The sequence below is a fragment of the Oncorhynchus tshawytscha genome, unplaced genomic scaffold (assembly GCF_018296145.1).
Source record: "Oncorhynchus tshawytscha isolate Ot180627B unplaced genomic scaffold, Otsh_v2.0 Un_contig_18411_pilon_pilon, whole genome shotgun sequence".
NCBI lineage: Eukaryota > Metazoa > Chordata > Actinopteri > Salmoniformes > Salmonidae > Oncorhynchus > Oncorhynchus tshawytscha.
In genome coordinates, this window is record NW_024609454.1 from 75,030 (window position 1) to 95,949 (window position 20,920).

Sequence of the window (20,920 nt, forward strand, 5' to 3'; positions counted from 1 at the left end):
AGAGCTAGGGTACTCCTAACAGGCTAGTGGGGAAAGGAATGAGAGCTAGGGTACTCCTAACAGGCTAGTGGGGAAAGGAATGAGAGCTAGGGTACTAACAGGCCTAACAGGCTAGTGGGGAAAGGAATGAGAGCTAGGAGTACTCCTAACAGGCTAGTGGGGAAAGGAATGAGAGCTAGTGGGGAAAGGAATACTACTCCTAACAGGCTAGTGGGGAAAGGAATGAGAGCTAGGGTACTCCTAACAGGCTAGTGGGGAAAGGAATGAGAGCTAGGGTACTCCTAACAGGCTAGTGGGGAAAGGAATGAGAGCTAGGGTACTCCTAACAGGCTAGTGGGGAAAGGAATGAGAGCTAGGGTACTCCTAACAGGCTAGTGGGGAAAGGAATGAGAGCTAGGGTACTCCTAACAGGCTAGTGGGGAAAGGAATGAGAGCTAGGGTACTCCTAACAGGCTAGTGGGGAAAGGAATGAGAGCTAGGGTACTCCTAACAGGCTAGTGGGGAAAGGAATGAGAGCTAGGGTACTCCTAACAGGCTAGTGGGGAAAGGAATGAGAGCTAGGGTACTCCTAACAGGCTAGTGGGGAAAGGAATGAGAGCTAGGGTACTAACAGGCTAACAGGCTAGTGGGGAAAGGAATGAGCTAGGTTCTAACAAGTGGGGGAAAGGAAGGCTAGGGTACTCCTAACATGCTAGTGGGGAAAGGAATGAGTTACAGTTCTAGGGTAGAGAGACAGTTGGGAAAGCTAGAGAAGCTATAAAAATAAACACAGACTAAAACTATTTCAGCTGTATAGTAAAAAATGTGTTATTTAAGCTGTACGATGAGTTATTCTTCATGCTTATGGTGCATGTTAGACAGAAATCAGTATAACCAAAGCAGTTATATGATGAACAAACATTTTCCAAATGCATTTAGCCTTCTAACAGTTTTCATATGTCTGGTTTCATCTCGTGATCAACTTTTGTTTCCACTGTAATGCTAGCGAGGAGCGGGGGTCAAATGCAGGTCAAGGCAGTAGTAGTAGAGCAATGAGCTGTAGATATGAGGTGGTGAGAGGCCAAATGTAGAGCAGGCCAAATGTAGAGCAGGGATGGGCAACTGGTCCTGAAGGGCCACAGTGTATACAGGCAGGCTTTTGTTCCAGCCCAGCATTGAAACACACCAGATTCACAAAGCCTGATAAACTAGCCATGGTTTTCCAATATAGACCATGTTTGCTTTTATTAAGTCAGGTGTGTTAGGGTGGAGCAAAATCCTGCACCCACAACTGCAGATACCCATCCCTGGAATAGAGTTTTCTCTGAGGGCATAGAGAGAGGTATCGGAGGAGAAATAAGAAAGGAGAGGTTTTGAGGTCATAATACACACCAGAGTACTCCACTGGGGTTAGGGACAAGAGCCAGAGGAGAGGACACAACGAGGAGAGAGAGAGGCGGGTTAGACACTGATGGAGCTAACAGCAGAGAATGACTTTCAACTTATACAAGCAGAATTTCTAAATCCAGTTTAGCTTTGTTTTTACCTAACAGCAACGGTTATTTCACTTCAGTGCAACAGCCAGTGTGTATTAGTGAGCTGAATGTAGTAAAATAGTGTCAGTTTATTGTCTAACTCAGTGGCCTGCTACTATAGTAATTCATGAGTTAGCATGCATTGAACACAGAAGCAGGAACCACGTAGGGAGGTCACCTGGGTAAACAACACACTCAGACACTCACAAGGGGTTAACACAAGTCATCCCAAAACTAGTTCAACTCCATCTGTCAAAAGACATTCCAAAACTAGTTTAACTTCATCTGTCAAGAGACATATTCTAAAGATACACTTTTAAATGAATCCAATTGTTGAACTTTGTAGTTGACAGTGTCACACAGTTTGTTCGTCCATTTTTTAAAATAGATAAATCTTCCCAAAAGATGCTGTAATGCTGGGGGAAAATGAATACTGTTTCTTGAAGGTGTCAGGCTTAATTTAGTTCTTACAGAATAGCTTATTTAGAAACGGATCCTTGTGTTGTAATTCATTATCACAACGTTACTACAATGTTACTACAACATTACTAAAATAGCCACAGATCGTTAAAGGTGTTATATTTCATTAGAGTCACTAGTGTTATAACAATGTTACTACAATCCTAAACACTACACATCCTTGGAGGTGTTTTGCTGCTATAGGAAAGAGGTCCTTCCCTCGCTTACCCAGCAGGTCGGCCCCCTCGTCCACGTCTCCGATGACGTCCCCTATGCCTGCAGACGACAGCTCCGCAAACAGAGAGTCTGTGTTGCGGTCAAACGCCATGTTCTCAATGCCAATGCCTCCTTTGGTCGGGGTGCTGCATAGTGGAGGGATTAGCAGTTAGCACATTGTACAGGAGTAATACCCAATGTATTTCAAGGTCTAAATTGTAGTCTCAATTTGTCAATGAAAGAGAGGATTTATCCCAAGTTGACTATATGGTGATGGTTTTGTAGGGGTTACCTGGATGCTTTGTATCCACTGAGGTCCATGTCCAGTTCAGGGGTGGACTCAATGATGTCATGCACCTCTGAGCTATCCTCGTTCTCTGGCAAACCTACAGGACACATATAATACGGAATAGAATCAAATCTAAGAGACCTTCATTATGTGCTATTAGATCATCAAGAATGGATATAAAGACAAATCTCTCTGTCATCTACCATTATAATACTTGTCGTGAGGACTTAGTTGCAGTATCGTGAGTAACATTTCATACCCACTGATATTGACCTGTTCCCCAGTGCCGCCAGCAACTCCATGCTCTTACTGTTTGGCCCCTCCCCCTCCATGGCGACGTCCGAGGCCGTGGTGGACATGAGAGTGACCGACTTTGGGCCAAGGTCCGACAGCTCGTCCTGCAACCACAACCGATAGGGTCATCATAGAGGTCATAGAGAGGTCAAGAGTCAAAGGTTAACCCTAACCTTGACCTTGACCCATTTTCCTGAACTAGGGCCCAGAGTTTTTCATGGTACGGTCATATGCGGAGGAAAAACTCCTGCCTCTAGTGCTAGGTACAGTAGAGACAGAACAGGAACTAAGGAACACAGGGACGTCACCATGGTAACAGGTCCGACAGGGGAGACACCACAACACCACAGCTCAGCCTGGCTTAAAGCAATCACACTGGAGCTGGGGACAAAACTAAACAAGCACTAGTTACAGACATTGAGGATACAAGTAGTACAGACAGAAACACAGAATCTCCTGTGATCCATCAACTTCCATTAAAAATGTATTCTATTATGAGTCAGTTAAGAACAAATTCTTATTTACAATGACGGCCTACACCAGCCAAACCCGGACAATGCTGCGCCAATTGTGTGCCGCCCATTGGGACTCCCAATCACAGCTGGATGTAATTCAGCCTGGATTCAAACCAGGAGCTGTAGTGACGCCTCTTGCACTGAGATGCAGCGCCTTAGACCACTGCGCCACTCGGGAGTAAAGATGTTTCATTTTAATATATAACATTTCTTAAAGGTATTTATTTGAAGTGATGGCTTTTTCATTGGGAGAAGCTCTAAAAAACTGAAATTGGTATCCATTATTCTGTACAATAATCAAATATGAATTTGATGGTAGATTATCTATTTTGTGTAGTTTGAGCTCAGGACCAGGAACATGTTGACTGGGACAAGGAAGGGTAGAACACAGTCAACAGCTAATACACACTAATTCACACTTCACATCAGATCACAGGGTTCACATGGACTTCACAAGAGGTCAGAGGTCAACACAGAACATAAACCAATGATGGGCCCAGTGGGGAGTGCCATTCCTTCACTGAGAGACAACAACACAGAACACACACACACAACTCAAAGGTCAGCTCATAACAGAAACAAACACAAGATTCACTATGAATGACAACACAATAATAAGTCAACTAATCTCCAATGTTAAGTCTACATAGAGTACAATAAGGTAGAAAACTACAGAGTGGAGTTCTACTGTGTAAAACTACAAAGAGTGTTATAACTACAAAGACTGTTATTTAAATACGGAGAGTGGTATGCATGCTAAAACTGTGAGTAACAACATACTGTGAGACAATTTGCTTCCAAGTTCACGTGAAAACAATGAAACGGAGCTAGGACAGCAACAGCGTGTGTAAGAAGTACAGCTAGTACCATGCAGTTTGGCAAAATGAAACACGACAACATAGAAGCTGAATGGAACCACGCCTTCCCCACTCTACAGACCACTGACTGATCAAAACAGCTCATTTTAGGGGGGAAACTAAATGGAGGTGATCATGGACTGTTCCTTTAGCTCACTGAGGAGGATCTATCTAGGATTTGAAGGGAAACCTGACATGGTTGCATTGGGCTCAGGCGGTCTGTGAAGTGAGGGACTTTAAATAATGCGCAAAGAGATGCTGCTTGCTCTGAAAAAATGAAACAGCACACTGAAGACAACTACTAAAGCCCACACACACACACAACATGAGGTCTCCATGGCATGTACAAGCGGGTTGCAGTGACGCTTTTCTTCTCCACCACCACAGAGACAACTACCTTGCAGTCGTCTGGGAGAGAATTCCCCCAAGAGATCTGCAGCGTACTGTAACCATCCCTTTTCTCTGGGGGGTCGTCTGCATCCAACTGCTTGGGAAGAGAGATACAATGAAGAGGCGCATTTCTGCAGAAGCACTGAGGCAACACACACTGCCAAGCGTGCGTGTGTGTGTGTGAGTGTGTGTGAGTGAGTGTCGTCTACATTGCTCACAGCTGGTGATGGCTGGCTGAAAGTCAAGGTTATTAGATTCAACATGTGGGAGGTTTTGAGGCGACCCACTAGCCCAGTGACTACCATCTCACCACAGCTGACTGAAGCCTATGAAGTCCAGTCACTGAACCATACAGAAAAACCCTACTTACATAGGAGTATTATTGTGTCAATGAAGTTTAGGGTTTGAGTTACTCACATACTGACTCTTTGGGTTGAATGCTTATGAGGTCGCCCTTATTTATGGGAGAACCCAAAACCCTGAACACACTCGAATTACAAACTAAATCTGAAAATACATATGTTCACATCCTTCATTGGTGGCTGCAATCTCCCATTTCTATGTTTTTCTGTGTGGGTAAGAGACGGGTTATTGCAATGAATGATTCCGATACCATTCTAAAAGTCCAGGCATCAGAAGCAGTGGTAATCTGGATGAAATGGCACACAGCATTTGGTTCATGGCTGCGAGACATATGTTTGCTGTTTGAATTGACAGCTGGACGAGAGCAGTGCTTAATCAATAGTAGTGAGTGACCGATGGCATTTGTTAATGAACTCAGAGCAGTTCATCTGAAGAGAATACATGTCAGAAAACTATGGTCATGTCAACATGGGGTTTGCACATAACCCCAACTTGTTCTTATGACATCATTTCAACCAGCTTTGACCGCTGGGACTGAGTATTGCTAGCCTATATAAAGAAAACCAATACAGTCTAAGAGATACCACTGTCACTACACTTACAGATCAACAATAGACGATTCCATAAAGAAAAAGCTATTTCTAGGTAGGCCACACCATAAAATGTTATGTAGTAGAACATTTTGACAATCAATACAACTACTCATTTACAAAGAGTCAAAACATCCAATCACGTGCCGGCCTGCGCTCTCTCTCCCCCAGTGATTGGGTGCCTGCCAGCAGCCTCTATCCCAGAATGTACCACGGCACAGACCATCTACCCCTCGTCACGGAGACCATGCCCCACTTCTGAACGAAGCGGAGTAGCAGCCGAAATAACACAGGCACCCTTAGGGTACCATCATCACTGAAGAGAAAAACAGATATGTATACAGACTCCATGCAGTAATATTCAAAGTGGTGATGCTTATTCCTACCGCTTATGTAAAGGACCTGCAAAGCCCCGTTCAGGACGGTACAATAACACACTGTAAGTCTTTGTGACTGTGGGTCTGTGGGGGAGAGTGATGGCATTTGGTATACTACTGAGAATCTCATCCAACGCCAGAGAGCGATGATGTCATTATGTTACCATCTGACAGACATCTAACAGCATGAGGACAAATGACTAAATAAGGAGCATTCTATCCTGCTAAGTTATGCATATTCATGAAGTTGGCCCTCTCTGAAACATGCAGGAGGGAGGGCGGTTGTATGAATACACAGAAACCCCTGTCAGATCCTTCTAGAAGACATCACGAGGAGTGCCGACTCTCTCCCCTCTCAGAGCCCTTTCCAAAGGCCTCTTCATTAGGCATGCTAAGCGTGCCTAGTCCAAAGCCCTGTGCTCTAAGCACATGAGGGGAAGGAAACAATAGGAGGCAGCCACTTTAGACTATTGAGGTGCACCCTTGCTCTCTCACACTGTGCATGATTAGTCCAAACCCCCCCTTCTTGCAGAAAGAGGCATTTCAAATGTATTTCAACAGGGCCCTATAGCCTCACCCAGGCAGAAATAAACAGACTCATGTTTATTCAAATGTATCTGATCATTAAAATAGACAGTTTCATTCGCCCCCTTTTTTTCTAGGCTGTGTCAATCACATCTCTGTGTATCTGTTATCGAGCCGTCCCCATCTCCCACCTTGAGGCTGGCATTGGAGCGCGGATGTTCCAGGTCGTTGAACCTCCAGGCCTCTGCACCTGGCGTCTCAGACCTGGCCTGGAGGTCAGGGGTCAGAACTGCCCCCCCTCCTGACATGGGGAAGACACCCAGAGACATGGGACGCTCTTTCCTAGAGAGACAGAAGAGGAAGAGGGTCAGTCAGATTATACAGAGGGACATGTTGAGCATGACTGGCTACACTAACTACACTATAAATATATCTGGCCATTCGTGTTGACAACGTTTAAAAAACATTCTGATGAGCTAGTTAAAAAGATAAGACTTAAAGTGGGCTTCTTTTTTAGAAACAGATCTGGCCTCTCCCTAAACAGTAGGAAGCAGGTTGTACAGTCAACTTTACTGCCAGTTGTTGACTATGGTGACACCATTTACCAGAATGCAGCAGCCACTACTCTTAAACCTTTGGATGCCGTCTACCACAGAGCTGTTCTCTTTATCACAGGTGACAGTTTTAATACTCCTCACTGCATCCTGTATCAAAAGGTTGGCTGGTCCTCATTAAAGTCCCATAGATCACTTCACTATTCCCTTTTTGTTTACAAAGCTCTACTAAACAAATTAGGTGAATCCAGTTTCAATGCCCACGATTTTTGGAATAACCTGCAGAACTCCCAGTGTCCTGATTCCCTCGTTCCGCTAGGGCAGTTTAGGAGTCTAATGTTGAATTTGTTAAATAGAATTGCATTTGTCTTGATTAAATGTCAACATTTACTCAGATGTTGTAGTTTTTAAAATTGTAATCTGTAGTTTTTATAAATGTTTTATTGGAATGTTAATGTTTGGTCTCAATGAGCTCCCCTGGTTAAATAAAACATTTAAAAATATATAGTTTTAGAATGTTCCAAGTCATTAAATTCCACCTGCTATAAATAACAGTTGTTACAATCATCTACAGGTAACTGACAAAATAAAGGAAACACCAACATAAAGTGTCTTAATAGGGTGTTGTGCCACCATGAGAACAGCTTCACTGTGCCGTGACACAGATTCTACAAGTGTCTGGAACTCTATCGGAAGGATGTGACATCATTCTACCACAAGAAATTCCATCATTTGTTGTCTTGTTGATGGTGGAGGTAATGCGGTCTCAGGCGCCGCTTCAGAATCTCCCAAAAGCAGTGATGGAAAAAGTACTCAATTCTCATACTTGAGGAAAAGTAAAGATACTTTAATAGAAAACCACTCAAGTGAAAGTCACCCAGTAAAATATTACTTGAGTAAAAGACTAAAAGTATTTGGTTTTAAATATACTTAAGTATCAAAAGTAAATGTAGTTGCTAAAATATACTTAAGTGTCAAAAGTAAAAGTACAAATAATTTTTAAAATCCTGATATTAAGCAAATCAAACAGCACAATTGTCTTTTTTTTTTTTATTCACAGATAGCCAGGGTCACACTCGAACACTCTGACATCATTACAAACAAAGCATGTGTGTTTAGTGAGTCCGCCAGATCAGAGGCAGTAGGGATGACCAAGGATGTTCTCTTGATAAGTGTGCGAATTGGACCATTTTCTGTCCTGCTAAGTATTCAAAATGTAAGGAGTACTTTGAGTGTCAGGGAAAATGTTTGGAGTAAAAAGAACATAATATTCTTTAGGAATGTAGTGAAGTAAAAGTACATCACCGGGGACAAGCTTCCTGCCATCCAGGACCTCTATACCAGGCAGTGTCAGAGTAAGGCCCTAAAAATTGTCAAAGACTCCAGCCACCCTAGTCATAGACTGTTCTCTCTGCTACCACACGGCAAGCGGTACCGGAGCGCCAAGTCTAGGACCAAGAGGCTTCTAAACAGCTTCTACCCCCAAGCCATAAGACTCCTGAACAGCTAATCAAATGGCCACCCAGACTATTTGCATTGCCCCCCTTCTACTCTGCTGCTACTCTCTGTTATTATATATGCATAGTCACTTTAATAACACTACCTACATGTACATATTACCTCAATTACCTCGACACTGGTGCCCCACACATTGACTCTGTACCGGTACCCCTGTATATAGCCTCCACATTGACTCTGTACCGGTACCCCCTGTATATAGCCTCCACATTGACTCTGTACCGGTACCCCCTGTATATAGCCTCCACATTGACTCTGTACCGGTACCCCTGTATATAGCCTCCACATTGACTCTGTACCGGTACCCCCTGCCTCCACATTGATAGCCCCCTGTATATAGCCTCCACATTGACTCTGTACCGGTACCCCCTGTATATAGCCTCCACATTGACTCTGTACCGGTGCCTCCTGTATATAGCCTCCACATTGACTCTGTACCGGTACCCCCTGTATATAGCCTCCATATTGACTCTGTACCGGTACCCCCTGTATATAGCCTCCATATTGACTCTGTACCGGTACCCCTGTATATAGCCTCCACATTGACTCTGCACCGGTACCCCCTGTATATAGCCTCCATATTGACTCCACCCCCCATTAGCGTCCATATTGACTCTGTACTGGTACCCCCTGTATATAGCCTCCATATTGACTCTGTACCGGTACCCCCTGTATATAGCCTCCATATTGACTCTGTACCGGTACCCCCTGTATATAGCCTCCATATTGACTCTGTACTGGTACCCCCTGTATATAGCCTCCATATTGACTCTGTACTGGTACCCCCTGTATATAGCCTCCATATTGACTCTGTACCGGTACCCCTGTATATAGCCTCCACATTGACTCTGTACTGGTACCCCCTGTATATAGCCCTGCTATTGTTATTTACTGCTGCTCTTAGCTCTTACTTTTGGGGGGGTATTTTCTTAAAACTTCATTGTTGATTAAGGGCTTGTAAGAAAGCATTTCACTGTCAGGTCTACTACACCTGTTGTATTCTGCGCATGTGACTAATACAATTTTATTTTATTTGAAAAGTTGTCAAAAATATTAATAGTAAAGCACAGATAGCAAAAAATGACTTAAGTAGCACTTTATTGTATTTTCATGCTCATCAACTCTGTCTCTCGAGTTGCGCAGCAGTCTAAGGAACTGCATCTCAGTGTAATAGGTATCACTACAGTCCCTGGTTTGAATCCAGGCTGTATCACATCAGGCCGTGATTGGGTGTCCCATACGGCAGTGCACAATTGGCCCAGTGTTGCCCAGGGTAGGCCGTCATTATAAATAACAATTTGATCTTAACTGACTTGCCTAGTTAAATAAAGGTTACATTTTTTTTAAAGTCAAATAATCAAACCACTAATCCCCTGTGGATGGGGACAATGTCCTCCTATGGGGGCATAGCCATGGTAGCCAAAATAATGGCCTGCCCAGAATATTTATGCATGATGGGATGTTAATTCCTTAATTATCTCAGGAAACAGACCAGTGTGGAAGTACCTGTTTTCAATAGACTTTGTACCCTCATTTAATCAAGTGTTTCAATTATTTTGGCAGTTACCTGTATAACACCAAGCCTTACCTGACTCTGCCCACAGTTCCAGAGTCTGAAGTCTCTACTACACTCATATGGTGGAGCTTGATCCTCTCTACATGCTCCATGTAGTTATGGATCATCTGTAATGGACAGAACAGACAGGTTAGTTCTACATGCTCCATGTAGTTATGTATCATCTATAATGGACAGAACAGAGAGGTTAGTTCTACATGCTCCATGTAGTTATGGATCATCTGTAATGGACAGAACAGACAGGTTAGTTCTACATGCTCCATGTAGTTATGGATCATCTGTAATGGACAGAACAGACAGGTTAGTTCTACATGCTCCATGTAGTTATGTATCATCTGTAATGGACAGAACAGACAGGTTATGTATCATCTGTAATGGACAGAACATGCTCCATGTAGTTATGTATCATCTGTAATGGACAGAACAGACAGGTTAGTTCTACATGCTCCATGTAGTTATGTATCATCTGTAATGGACAGAACAGACAGGTTAGTTCTACATGCTCCATGTAGTTATGTATCATCTGTAATGGACAGAACAGACAGGTTAGTTCTACATGCTCCATGTAGTTATGGATCATCTGTAATGGACAGAACAGACAGGTTAGTTCTACATGCTCCATGTAGTTATGGATCATCTGTAATGGACAGAACAGACAGGTTAGTTCATCATCTGTAATGGACAGAACAGACAGGTTAGTTCTACATGCTCCATGTAGTTATGTATCATCTGTAATGGACAGAACAGACAGGTTAGTTCTACATGCTCCATGTAGTTATGTATCATCTGTAATGGACAGAACAGAGAGGTTAGTTCTACATGCTCCATGTAGTTATGGATCATCTGTAATGGACAGAACAGACAGGTTAGTTCTACATGCTCCATGTAGTTAATCATCTGTAATGGACAGAACAGGAAGTTAGTTTTACTCTTTGGACAGTACTTGAAATCTTATTCTGTATGGACAGAACAGAATACAGATAGGAAGTTAGTATCATCTGTAATGGACAGAACTACTTTTTCTCTCTCTCTCTCTCTCTCTCTCTCTCTCTCTCTCTTTACCTCTGTGTGTCTTTGATGGAGTGAGTTGAACTCCTTCTTCAGCTCAGACTCTCGCTCTTCCATCCTGCCTTCCATCCTGCCGACTGAAGGAGAAGAGAAGAAATAACATCAGTCAGACAGTCAGTCAGTCAGATCATCAGTTTGTCAGACAGACAGTCAGTCAGATGATCAGTTTGTCAGACAGTCAGTCAGTCAGATTATTAATTTGTCAGACAGTCTGTCAGATGATCAGTTTGTCAGACAGTCAGTCAGTCAGATTATTAATTTGTCAGACACAGTCTGTCAGATTATCAGTTTGTCAGACAGTCAATCAGTCAGATTATTAATTTGTCAGATACAGTCAGTCAGATTATCAGTTTGTCAGACAGACAGTCAGTCAGATTATCAATTTGTCAGACAGACAAGACAGTCAGTCAGTCAGATGATCAGTTTGTCAGACAGTCAGTCAGTCAGATTATCAGTTTGTCAGACAGTCAGTCAGTCAGATTATCAGTTTGTCAGACAGACAAAACAGTCAGTCAGTCAGATGATCAGTTTGTCAGACAGTCAGTCAGTCAGATGATCAATTTGTCAGACAGACAGTCAGTCAGATGATCCGTTTTCAGACAGACAGTCAATCAGATTATCCGTTTGTCAGACAGACAAGACAGTCAGTCGGTTAGTCTTTTCCAACGCCAGTCTAGTCAGCTGTTAAATGAGTAGCTGTTCTTATAAGGAAACACACAGACACAGAGGCTAACCAATGAGTCATTAGTAACACCATATTGTGACAAAAGGTAAAGCTTCAATGACCACACAAATAGAACTGCTTTGAACTGAGATAAAATACTTTCATATTCTTGTGTTTCCAGAGAGACGACTGTGTCTGTTATCAACGCTGTTATAGCCACTACAGCCAGCCCACATTATCAACATCAATTGAAAGCAGCCCAGCAAGGAAAGATGTGGGACAAGCTATACTCTACTCCTTGTAATGACAATGATCTGCCACTAGGTGTCCTCGGTTCAACGGTAATAAGACATCAGACACTAGACTGTTGTGTGACGCCAATGGGGCGGGGAACTCACAGCACAGAGGAAGTAATCTCTCTCAAATTATTTTAAATAGGCCCGATTTAAGAGGTGACAAAAACCCTAATCCTCCCATTAGTCTGTCTGGTTTAGCCTAACCCTGGCGTGGAGCAGCACAACAGCCGGAGAACAGCACAGGGATACTATCAATTACACTGGCATTAACACTCTTCAAACGCTGCTGAGACACTGGGATAATGTTTGAATTGAAAATACTGCTGTGAGGTTATGGTAAAGTTTGAATTGAAAATGCCATGACTATTCTAGAGGGATTCTGTGTCTGTTTCTGATGTGAAAGGAAAATAAGGCCGGGGTAACTTCATGTGATGAATTGATATGTGCTGTTGATGTATACTGATCAAACAGAGCATCTCCACTCTGTGTCTAGATGAAACAGAGCTTCTCCACTCTGTGTCTAGATGAAACAGAGCATCTCCACTCTGTGTCTAGATGAAACAGAGCATCTCCACTCTGTCTAGATGAAACAGAGCTTCTCCACTCTGTGTCTAGATGAAACAGAGCTTCTCCACTCTGTGTATAGATGAAACAGAGCTTCTCCACTCTGTGTCTAGATGAAACAGAGCATCTCCACTCTGTGTCTAGATGAAACAGAGCATCTCCACTCTGTCTAGATGAAACAGAGCATCTCCACTCTGTGTCTAGATGAAACAGAGCATCTCCACTCTGTGTCTAGATGAAACAGAGCATCTCCACTCTGTGTCTAGATGAAACAGAGCATCTCAACTCTGTGTCTAGATGAAACAGAGCATCTCCACTCTGTGTCTAGATGAATCAGAGCATCTCCACTCTGTGTCTAGATGAAACAGAGCATCTCCACTCTGTGTCTAGATGAAACAGAGCATCTCCACTCTGTCTAGATGAAACAGAGCATCTCAACTCTGTGTCTAGATGAAACAGAGTTGAAGAGGCTAGAGGTTTTCATGGTGATGTTCTGGTACAGGGATAACCCTAGAATAATCTGGAAAGTCAGATAATTGCGTACTGGGAGAATGATATAACATGGGAACATGGCACCACTACAACAAGGTCAACGGTACCATTTCCATGATGTAGCCGACTGGCACTAGGAACGCATGTCACACAAGGCTGTGGTGGTGGGCCATTTATGATGATGTCATCGGACTGGCAGTGCAGTCCAGTAGTGGGTGCAGCGTGTCGTTATTCATGGGTCTTCATTACAGTATGATCAGTTCCTCTTTGGTGGATGAATTCCCTTTGATCAGCATAGCAGGGACCAATGAATTCATTCTATCTGACTGTAGATTACAGGATAAGGGCCCCATCCCCCTAATTAACATCATCTCACTGTGGTGTTATTGATATTATATCAAGCCATTACACATTTCCTGAATGAGGGACCACTACTCCACATCACATAGAGGAGGACAGATTGTTCTGACTCCAGATTAGTTAGTTAGTTAGGTAGGTAGGTCTCCCTGTCTTAGGGCTAATTAGCCAGAGCCATATACTGCATGTGCTATACAACTGCACCAATATACCATGTATACTGTACATGTCTAGCCTGGTGTCTAACTGTTCCCACATATGGATGGATTGATTCATCACGGTTTTTAAGCATCAGTGCAGTGTATTATATTAACATGCACATTGTGGTGGAAATACTTCCCAGCCATTCATACGAACCACAGTGACTGTGGCCAGCTATGGGAGGGGCCTTTCTCTCTGCCTGCCCAACAGGCATCCGCAGGACAGCTATGTGGTCCTTCTCTGAGGAGTGGCGAGAGTGGGTATGATGTAGACCGAGTTAGTGTGTTTAGAACGTTGGCTCACTCTGTTGGGTGGACTGGGTGAGAGGAATACGCAATATTATGTTTCTTTTTGACAAAAGACAATGAACGGCATTGTCAAAGAAACCAAGAGTTGTGTCTGCAGATCAGGGTTGGGCTCAATTCCATTTTAATTCCAGGCAATTCAGAAAGTAAACCAAATTCCAATTTTCCTAACTGAAAAGCATTGAAGATAATTGGAATTTCAGTGTACTTCCAGAATTGACTGGAATTGAAATGGAATTGACCACAACCCTGCAGCAGATACACACCATGTCTAAACAGCATTCTAGTGTACCACTGTCCTGCAAAGTAACCACGGATCTGGAAGTCCACTCATCTTCTCCTCCATACAAGCTTCCCAATTGAAGTAAGAGGGCAAGTAAGAGATGATGCCTGCAGTCTAAGACTATCCACACAAGAGTAGCTTGTGGGCAACTCTACACATAGAGTAGCTGTGGACTCTGCCCTGGTTGGAGAACGCCTGTCTGGAACAGCATAATGACCCATGAATTATTCACCACAGACTGGGAGTGGCAGCAGCCAGGGCAGCGTGCTCTACAGATGGTTAACTACACGAATGGGACTCGTGACTGTTTATACACACTGGGTGTGTGCCGTTACGATCTGCATTTCCCAGGCCTGGGTTGCCAGTCTGTTTCTGCTTTAGCAATTGCTTAGCATGACAACAATAAAGCAAATGGCTGAAGCAGGAACTGGCAGTCAGATTGTCATTTTCCTAAGACTGAAGAACAACAGCAGTATGTCAGTTTATGAAGCTATGGTTCTCTCCTCCTCAATAAGTCATTGCTAACAGAGATTTGAGCTATCACATCACACTGTGGATGCATGTGTTCCCTAAAGGCACCGCATCAGACTCCCCTCCTAAATCCACCAATGGGATGTGGTGCCACTTAAAGAGGATGGGAGTAACAGTAATCCTGTAATCCCATTACTGTCACCCAAAAAGAGTGTGAATTAATGTGTGTGTGTGTGTGTGTGTGTGTGTGTGTGTGTGTGTGTGTGTGTGTGTGTATGTGTCTAATTAATTGTCCGACGGATTAATGGGAGACGAGAAAGGCAGAGGCAGAGAATATCATGGAAATACATTTGCACTGGGCTCCATGGAGATGCTATATATGGACTGCTGTGTGCAAAATGGTAGGCATACCAATGATGTGAAATGCATGTATGTGGCTGTGTGGGTGGGTAATGAATGTGTGGATTCAGTGTGAGAGGGAGAGAGGAGAAACAGGAGTGAGATGGTGAATCTAAAACCACCTCCTCGCCCCTACCAAATCACTCCGTTGTCACGTGTTGCTCACGAAACTCTGAGGGTGACTTCCAGAGAGCGGCGAGGGGATCAATAAGCCCATCAACGCCAGGACACACTCCTGACTTGAACGATGCAGTTCATATTACCCTTTTAAATAATAAAACAAGCAGGAAATTCAAATGAACAAATCCACCCTGTCGTTTTACAAAATCTAAACCTCAGCAACAGTTAAACATTTAATTTGGGTGTTATTTCTTCTTTTACATGTATCAAGTTTCGACATTAGACAAACAAATGCATTAGGCACGTCTCTCCATTCTTTTATGTGAAATTGCGAGAACTCAAAAATAAGGCAGTGCTTTATGGGATTGCGCATTGCTATGGATCAGGCAGTGTTGCAGGCTCAGTGGAAGTGCCTACCGGAGGGGCTAATACGCCTCTACACACCCTCAATAATTTTCACTCACTCAGCTTTGCGACACTTGTGCAAATGGTGTAGGTGCATGTGAACGCGAAGTGGAGGGTAAGAGGTCGATTTGGGATTCAGCCTGTGTGTGTGTGTGTGTGTGTGTGTGTGTGTGTGTGTGTGTGTGTGTGTGTGTGTGTGTGTGTGTGTGTGTGTGTGTGTGTGTGTGTGAGTGAGTGAGTGAGTGAGTGAGTGAGTGAGTGAGTGAGTGAGTGAGTGAGTGAGTGAGTGAGTGAGTGAGTGAGTGAGTGAGTGAGTGAGTGAGTGAGTGAGTGAGTGAGTGATGTGTAAACTTACTTTGGTCTGCATAGTTCTTGATCTTGAGCTCAAGCTGGCGGGAGTGGGACTCCATTCTGCCCACATGGTTCTGAAGGTCCTTCTTCTCCTGCTCCTGACTGTCCTCAAACTCCATGAACTTCTGCTCAGAGACACACAGAGAGGACTCTCAGTAACTCTCTCTCATCAGTAACATATACAGTCGTGGCCAAAAGTTTTGAGAATGACACAAATATTAATTTTCACATAGTCTGCTGCCTCAGTTTGTATGATGGCAATTTGCATATACTCCAGAATGTTATGAAGAGTGATCAGATTAATTGCAATTAATTGCAAAGTCCCTCTTTGCCATGCAAAGGAACTGAATCCCAAAAAACATTTCCACTGCATTTCAGCCCTGCCACAAAATTACCAGCTGACATCATGTCAGTGATTCTCTCATTAATACAGGTGTGAGTGTTGACGAGGACAAGGCTGGAGATCACTCTGTCATGCTGATTGAGTTCGAACAACAGACTTGAAGCTTCAAAAGGAGGGTGGTGCTTGGAATCATTGTTCTTCCTCTGTCAACCATGGTTACCTGCAAGGAAACACGTGGCGCCATCATTGCTCTGCACAAAAAGGGCTTCACAGGCAAGGATATTGCTGCCAGTAAGATTGCAACTAAATCAACCATTTATCGGATCATCAAGAACTTCAAGGAGAGCGGTTCAATTGTTGTGAAGAAGGCTTCAGGGCGCCCAAGAAAGTCCCGCAAGCGCCAGGACCATCTCCTAAAGTTGATTCAGCTGCGGGATCGGGGCACCACCAGTACAGAGCTTGCTCAGGAATGGCAGCAGGCAGGTGTGATTGCATCTGCACGCACAGCGAGGTGAAGACTTTTGGAGGATGGCCTGGTGTCAAGAAGGGCAGCAAAGAAGCCAATTCTTTCCAGGAAAAACATCAGGGAAAGACTGATATTCTGCAAAAGGTACAGGGATTGGACTGCTGAGGACTGGGGTAAAATCATTTTCTCTGATGAATCCACTTTCCGATTGTTTGGGGCATCCGGAAAAAAAGCTTGTCCGGAGAAGACAAGGCGCGCTACCATCAGTCCTGTGTCATGCCAACAGTAAAGTATCCTGAGACCATTCATGTGTGGGGTTGCTTCTCAGCCAAGGGAATGGGCTCACTCACAATTCTGCCTAAGAACACGGCCATGAATAAAGAATGGTACCAACACATCCTCCGAGAACAACTTCTCCCAACCATCCAGGAACAGTTTGGTGACGAACAATGCCATTTCCAGCATGATGGAGCACCTTGCCATGAGGCAAAAGTGATAACTAAGTGGCTTGGGGAACAAAACATCAATATTTTGGATCCATGGCCAGGAAACACCCCAGACCTTAATCCCATTGAGAACTTGTGGTCAATCCTCAAGAGGCGGGTGGACAAACAAAAAATAAAAAATCTCACAAACTCCAAGCATTGATTACGCAAGAATGGGATGCCATCAGTCAGGATGTGGCCCAGACGTTAATTGACAGCATGCCAGGACGGATTGCAGAGGTCTTGAAAAAGAAGGGTTAACACTGCAAATATTGACTCCTTGAATCAACTTCATGTAATTGTCAATAAAAGCCTTTGACACTTATGAAATGCTTGTAATTATACTTCAGTATTCCATAGTAACATCTGACAAAAATATCTAGACACTGAAGCAGCAAACTTCGTGGAAATTAATATTTGTGTCATTCTAAAAAAAAATGGCCATGACTGTACACACACACACACCACTCTCTCACACCACACACACACACACACACACACACACACATGACATAATACAGTTTAAAAGAGACACTGCAAATATAGAGAGCAGAATTATTATTTGACCAAATACAGGACCACCCTGTACGTTATACAGAGGGGTACATGTGTAGCTACTGCCACAACATAGTCTAGACTACACTCTAAGAAGCAGGGATGTCTACTACTATGTTACATAGACAGACCAGGATCTGGAAGTCTTCTGTTCACCCGGAAATGAAGGTCCCCTCCACTCCCACATCCTTCTGGTGTGTCAGAGAAGTGTGTCCTGGACAGAAATCCAGTGTGTGTGTGTGTGTGTGCTTTCACATCCTGCCAGCTGTAATACTTTACTCTAGCCTGCTCTTCAGTCCTCTCCTTTCTTCTTTTCTGTTTTCACATTTATAGATGCATTGAATTGAAATTAGAGCTGCCTTCAGTACATCAGATAATGATCTTTTTTCATCATTAAACAAAGCCATAACCTTCTATAGAATACATTTCTACCTGTAACGTTCAACACAGCTAGAAAGGCTGCAGCTAATCATCTGGCCACCATACTGTATTTCCCAGGCCTTCTGTGCTCCTCTCCCCTAGAAGAACAAACCAGGGAGCACAGAGCCACTGGAAAACGTGTGGCAAGACGTCATTTGCCCCAGTACTTCAATCTGCTGTGAATGCAGCGGCACTGAACACGTTTACCAGACAAATTCAATAGTTCACGTCATAGAAAAACATTTTGCAACAGAAAAGAAAGCAGGCATTTCTTATTGGGCAAGTTGACATAGTACCTCCCCCAATTTCAGCCTGTTTGCATGTTTAGTGAATAAAACCCTGTCCCTGGGATTTCATGTGGTAACCCCCACGCTCGCTGTGACAGGTGGATTCACTTGTCAGTCACAGTGGTCTTCTAGCTACAGCCTACAGAGCCTAATTAACCACACCTCTCAACAACTATGTTTGGTTGCACCAGCACATCGATTTTTGACTCTGCACTTGGTTTATTTCTTCGCTCACACTCCTCTCCAGTGTGGAATCCTGGAGCAATCTGACTTTGTGGTCGTGTTATCTAGTGGAAACTAGAGCTCGACCGATTAATCGGAATGGCCGATTAATTGGGGCCGATTTCAAGTTTTCATAACAATCGGTAATCCGCATTTTTGGACACCGATCATGGCCGATTACATTGCACGAGGAGACTGCGTGGCAGGCTGACTACCTGTTATGCGAGTGCAGCAAGGAGCCAAGGTAAGGTGCTAGCTAGCATTAAACGTATCTTATAAAAAACAATCAATCTTAACATAATCACTAGTTAACTACACATGGTTGATAATATTACTAGTTTATCTAGCTTGTCCTGCGTTGCATATAATCGATGCGGTGCCTGTTAATTTATCATTGAATCACAGCCTACTTCGCCAAACGGGTGATTTAACAAGCGCATTTGCGAAAAAAAGCTCTGTCGTTGCACCAATGTGTACCTAACCATAAACATCAACACCTTTCTTAAAATCAATACACAAGTATATATTTTTAAACCTGCAAATGAACACACATTTTCATGGAAAACAAGGCATGTGTGAATAAAAGCAGTTAATAAAAGCAGTTTAGTCATCTAAAACTATCTAGAATGATCCAATCTATAGCTAGCTAGCTAACAAAACTACTAATGTTAGCTTTAGAGTAGACTTGCTAGATAGCTAGCTAGCTAACATTAGCTAGCTAGGTTGATGCAATCATGTAGCCAGCAGCTAACATTATGATTTAGACTCACTGAATAAATGTGTTTGGCACAGGATAAAGAAGATGAAACAATCTGCTGCTGCTACCCAAGGACAATGGATACGGAAGTTACTGGAAAGTTTGTTAGTCCAGTAATGTTCATTGGCATATTATTTTATTTGCACTGCTGGTGATTATTCACAAAGGTTTGTGTTGCAAATTTCACTGTCTTAAAAGTAAAAAACTACAAATTCCACCACAGAGCAGTCTACAGACAATATGAACACAACCATAAAGAGTGAATTTATGGATTCTAGCACCACCATAACTTTCACAAATACAGAGACAGGCAGCCATCTTTTCGACGAGCTAGTGCATAGTGACACCTAGTGATATGAACTGGTAAGGCAGGTTTGGTTAGAATAGAGTGCAACAGAATGAGTAACATTCAATAAAATCTACTTCATGAAAATGATTATTTTCATGAAATATACATTATTTTCAATTAAAATGTTGAAAGTAGTTGATTTAATAATTGAATATATGGATTTGACTGGCAATCAGTTCCTACCGTGAGTACTAGGGAACCAAAATATGCTGCGAAGGATGGACACTAAGAGGAAAGGAGAGAGGAGAGGATACATATGAGGAATCACAGCATTGCACATTCCATACCCCCATGATTCATAACACCCCTCATCGGGACTCTGGTTAATGCGGTTCAACAGTTAGGTTGCATCCCAAATGGCAACCTATTCCCTATGTAGTGCACCAAATGGGCCCTTAGGGCTCTGGTCAAAACTTGTGTACTATATAGGGAATAGGGTGCCATTTGGGACACGGATTGCCCTGTCATCATCTCCACTCTCCACTGCAGCACTTTAGTTATCTAATGTTGTTCTTCTGAACGAGGCCCCTTTGCCTACCCAGAGATACTTCTTGAACCGATGGTTAAAATTGCAAAATATGTTTTGGAGTACTACCAGTGTCAGTTTGTGTCATCTGAAACGTTGGTGTTTCATCGACCGTCTCATGTCCCAACAATGTGTTGTTGGAAGCAGTGCAGTGAGTCTAAGCAAGCAGAGTCTTGAAGGGTGAAATATGCTTTCACTGTCCATGGTCAAGAACATCTCAACTCAGGAAAAAAAGAAACATCCTCTCACTGTCAACTGTGTTTATTTTCAGCAAACTTAACATGTGTAAATATTTGTATGAACATAACAAGACTCAACAACTGAGACATGAACTGAACAAGTTCCACAGACATGTGACTAACAGAAATTGAATAACATGTCCCTGAACAAAGGGGGTCAAAATCAAAAGTAACAGTCAGTATCTGGTGTGGCCACCAGATGCATTAAGTACTGCAGTGCATCTCCTCCTCATGGACTGCACCAGATTTGCCAGTTCT

General features: G+C 43.2%; 1 protein-coding gene across 1 annotated transcript in view; it reads right to left on the minus strand.

Moving 5' to 3' along the window:
• LOC112242146 (C-Jun-amino-terminal kinase-interacting protein 4) overlaps positions 1 to 20,920 on the minus strand; it is a 50,137-nt gene that overhangs the window by 20,104 nt on the left and 9,113 nt on the right. The window contains 9 exon segments of the mRNA XM_042315371.1: positions 1,372 to 1,383; positions 2,202 to 2,335; positions 2,482 to 2,575; positions 2,738 to 2,876; positions 4,542 to 4,628; positions 6,581 to 6,731; positions 10,050 to 10,144; positions 11,100 to 11,182; positions 16,018 to 16,138. Coding sequence (XP_042171305.1) covers positions 1,372 to 1,383; positions 2,202 to 2,335; positions 2,482 to 2,575; positions 2,738 to 2,876; positions 4,542 to 4,628; positions 6,581 to 6,731; positions 10,050 to 10,144; positions 11,100 to 11,182; positions 16,018 to 16,138 — 916 coding nt within the window.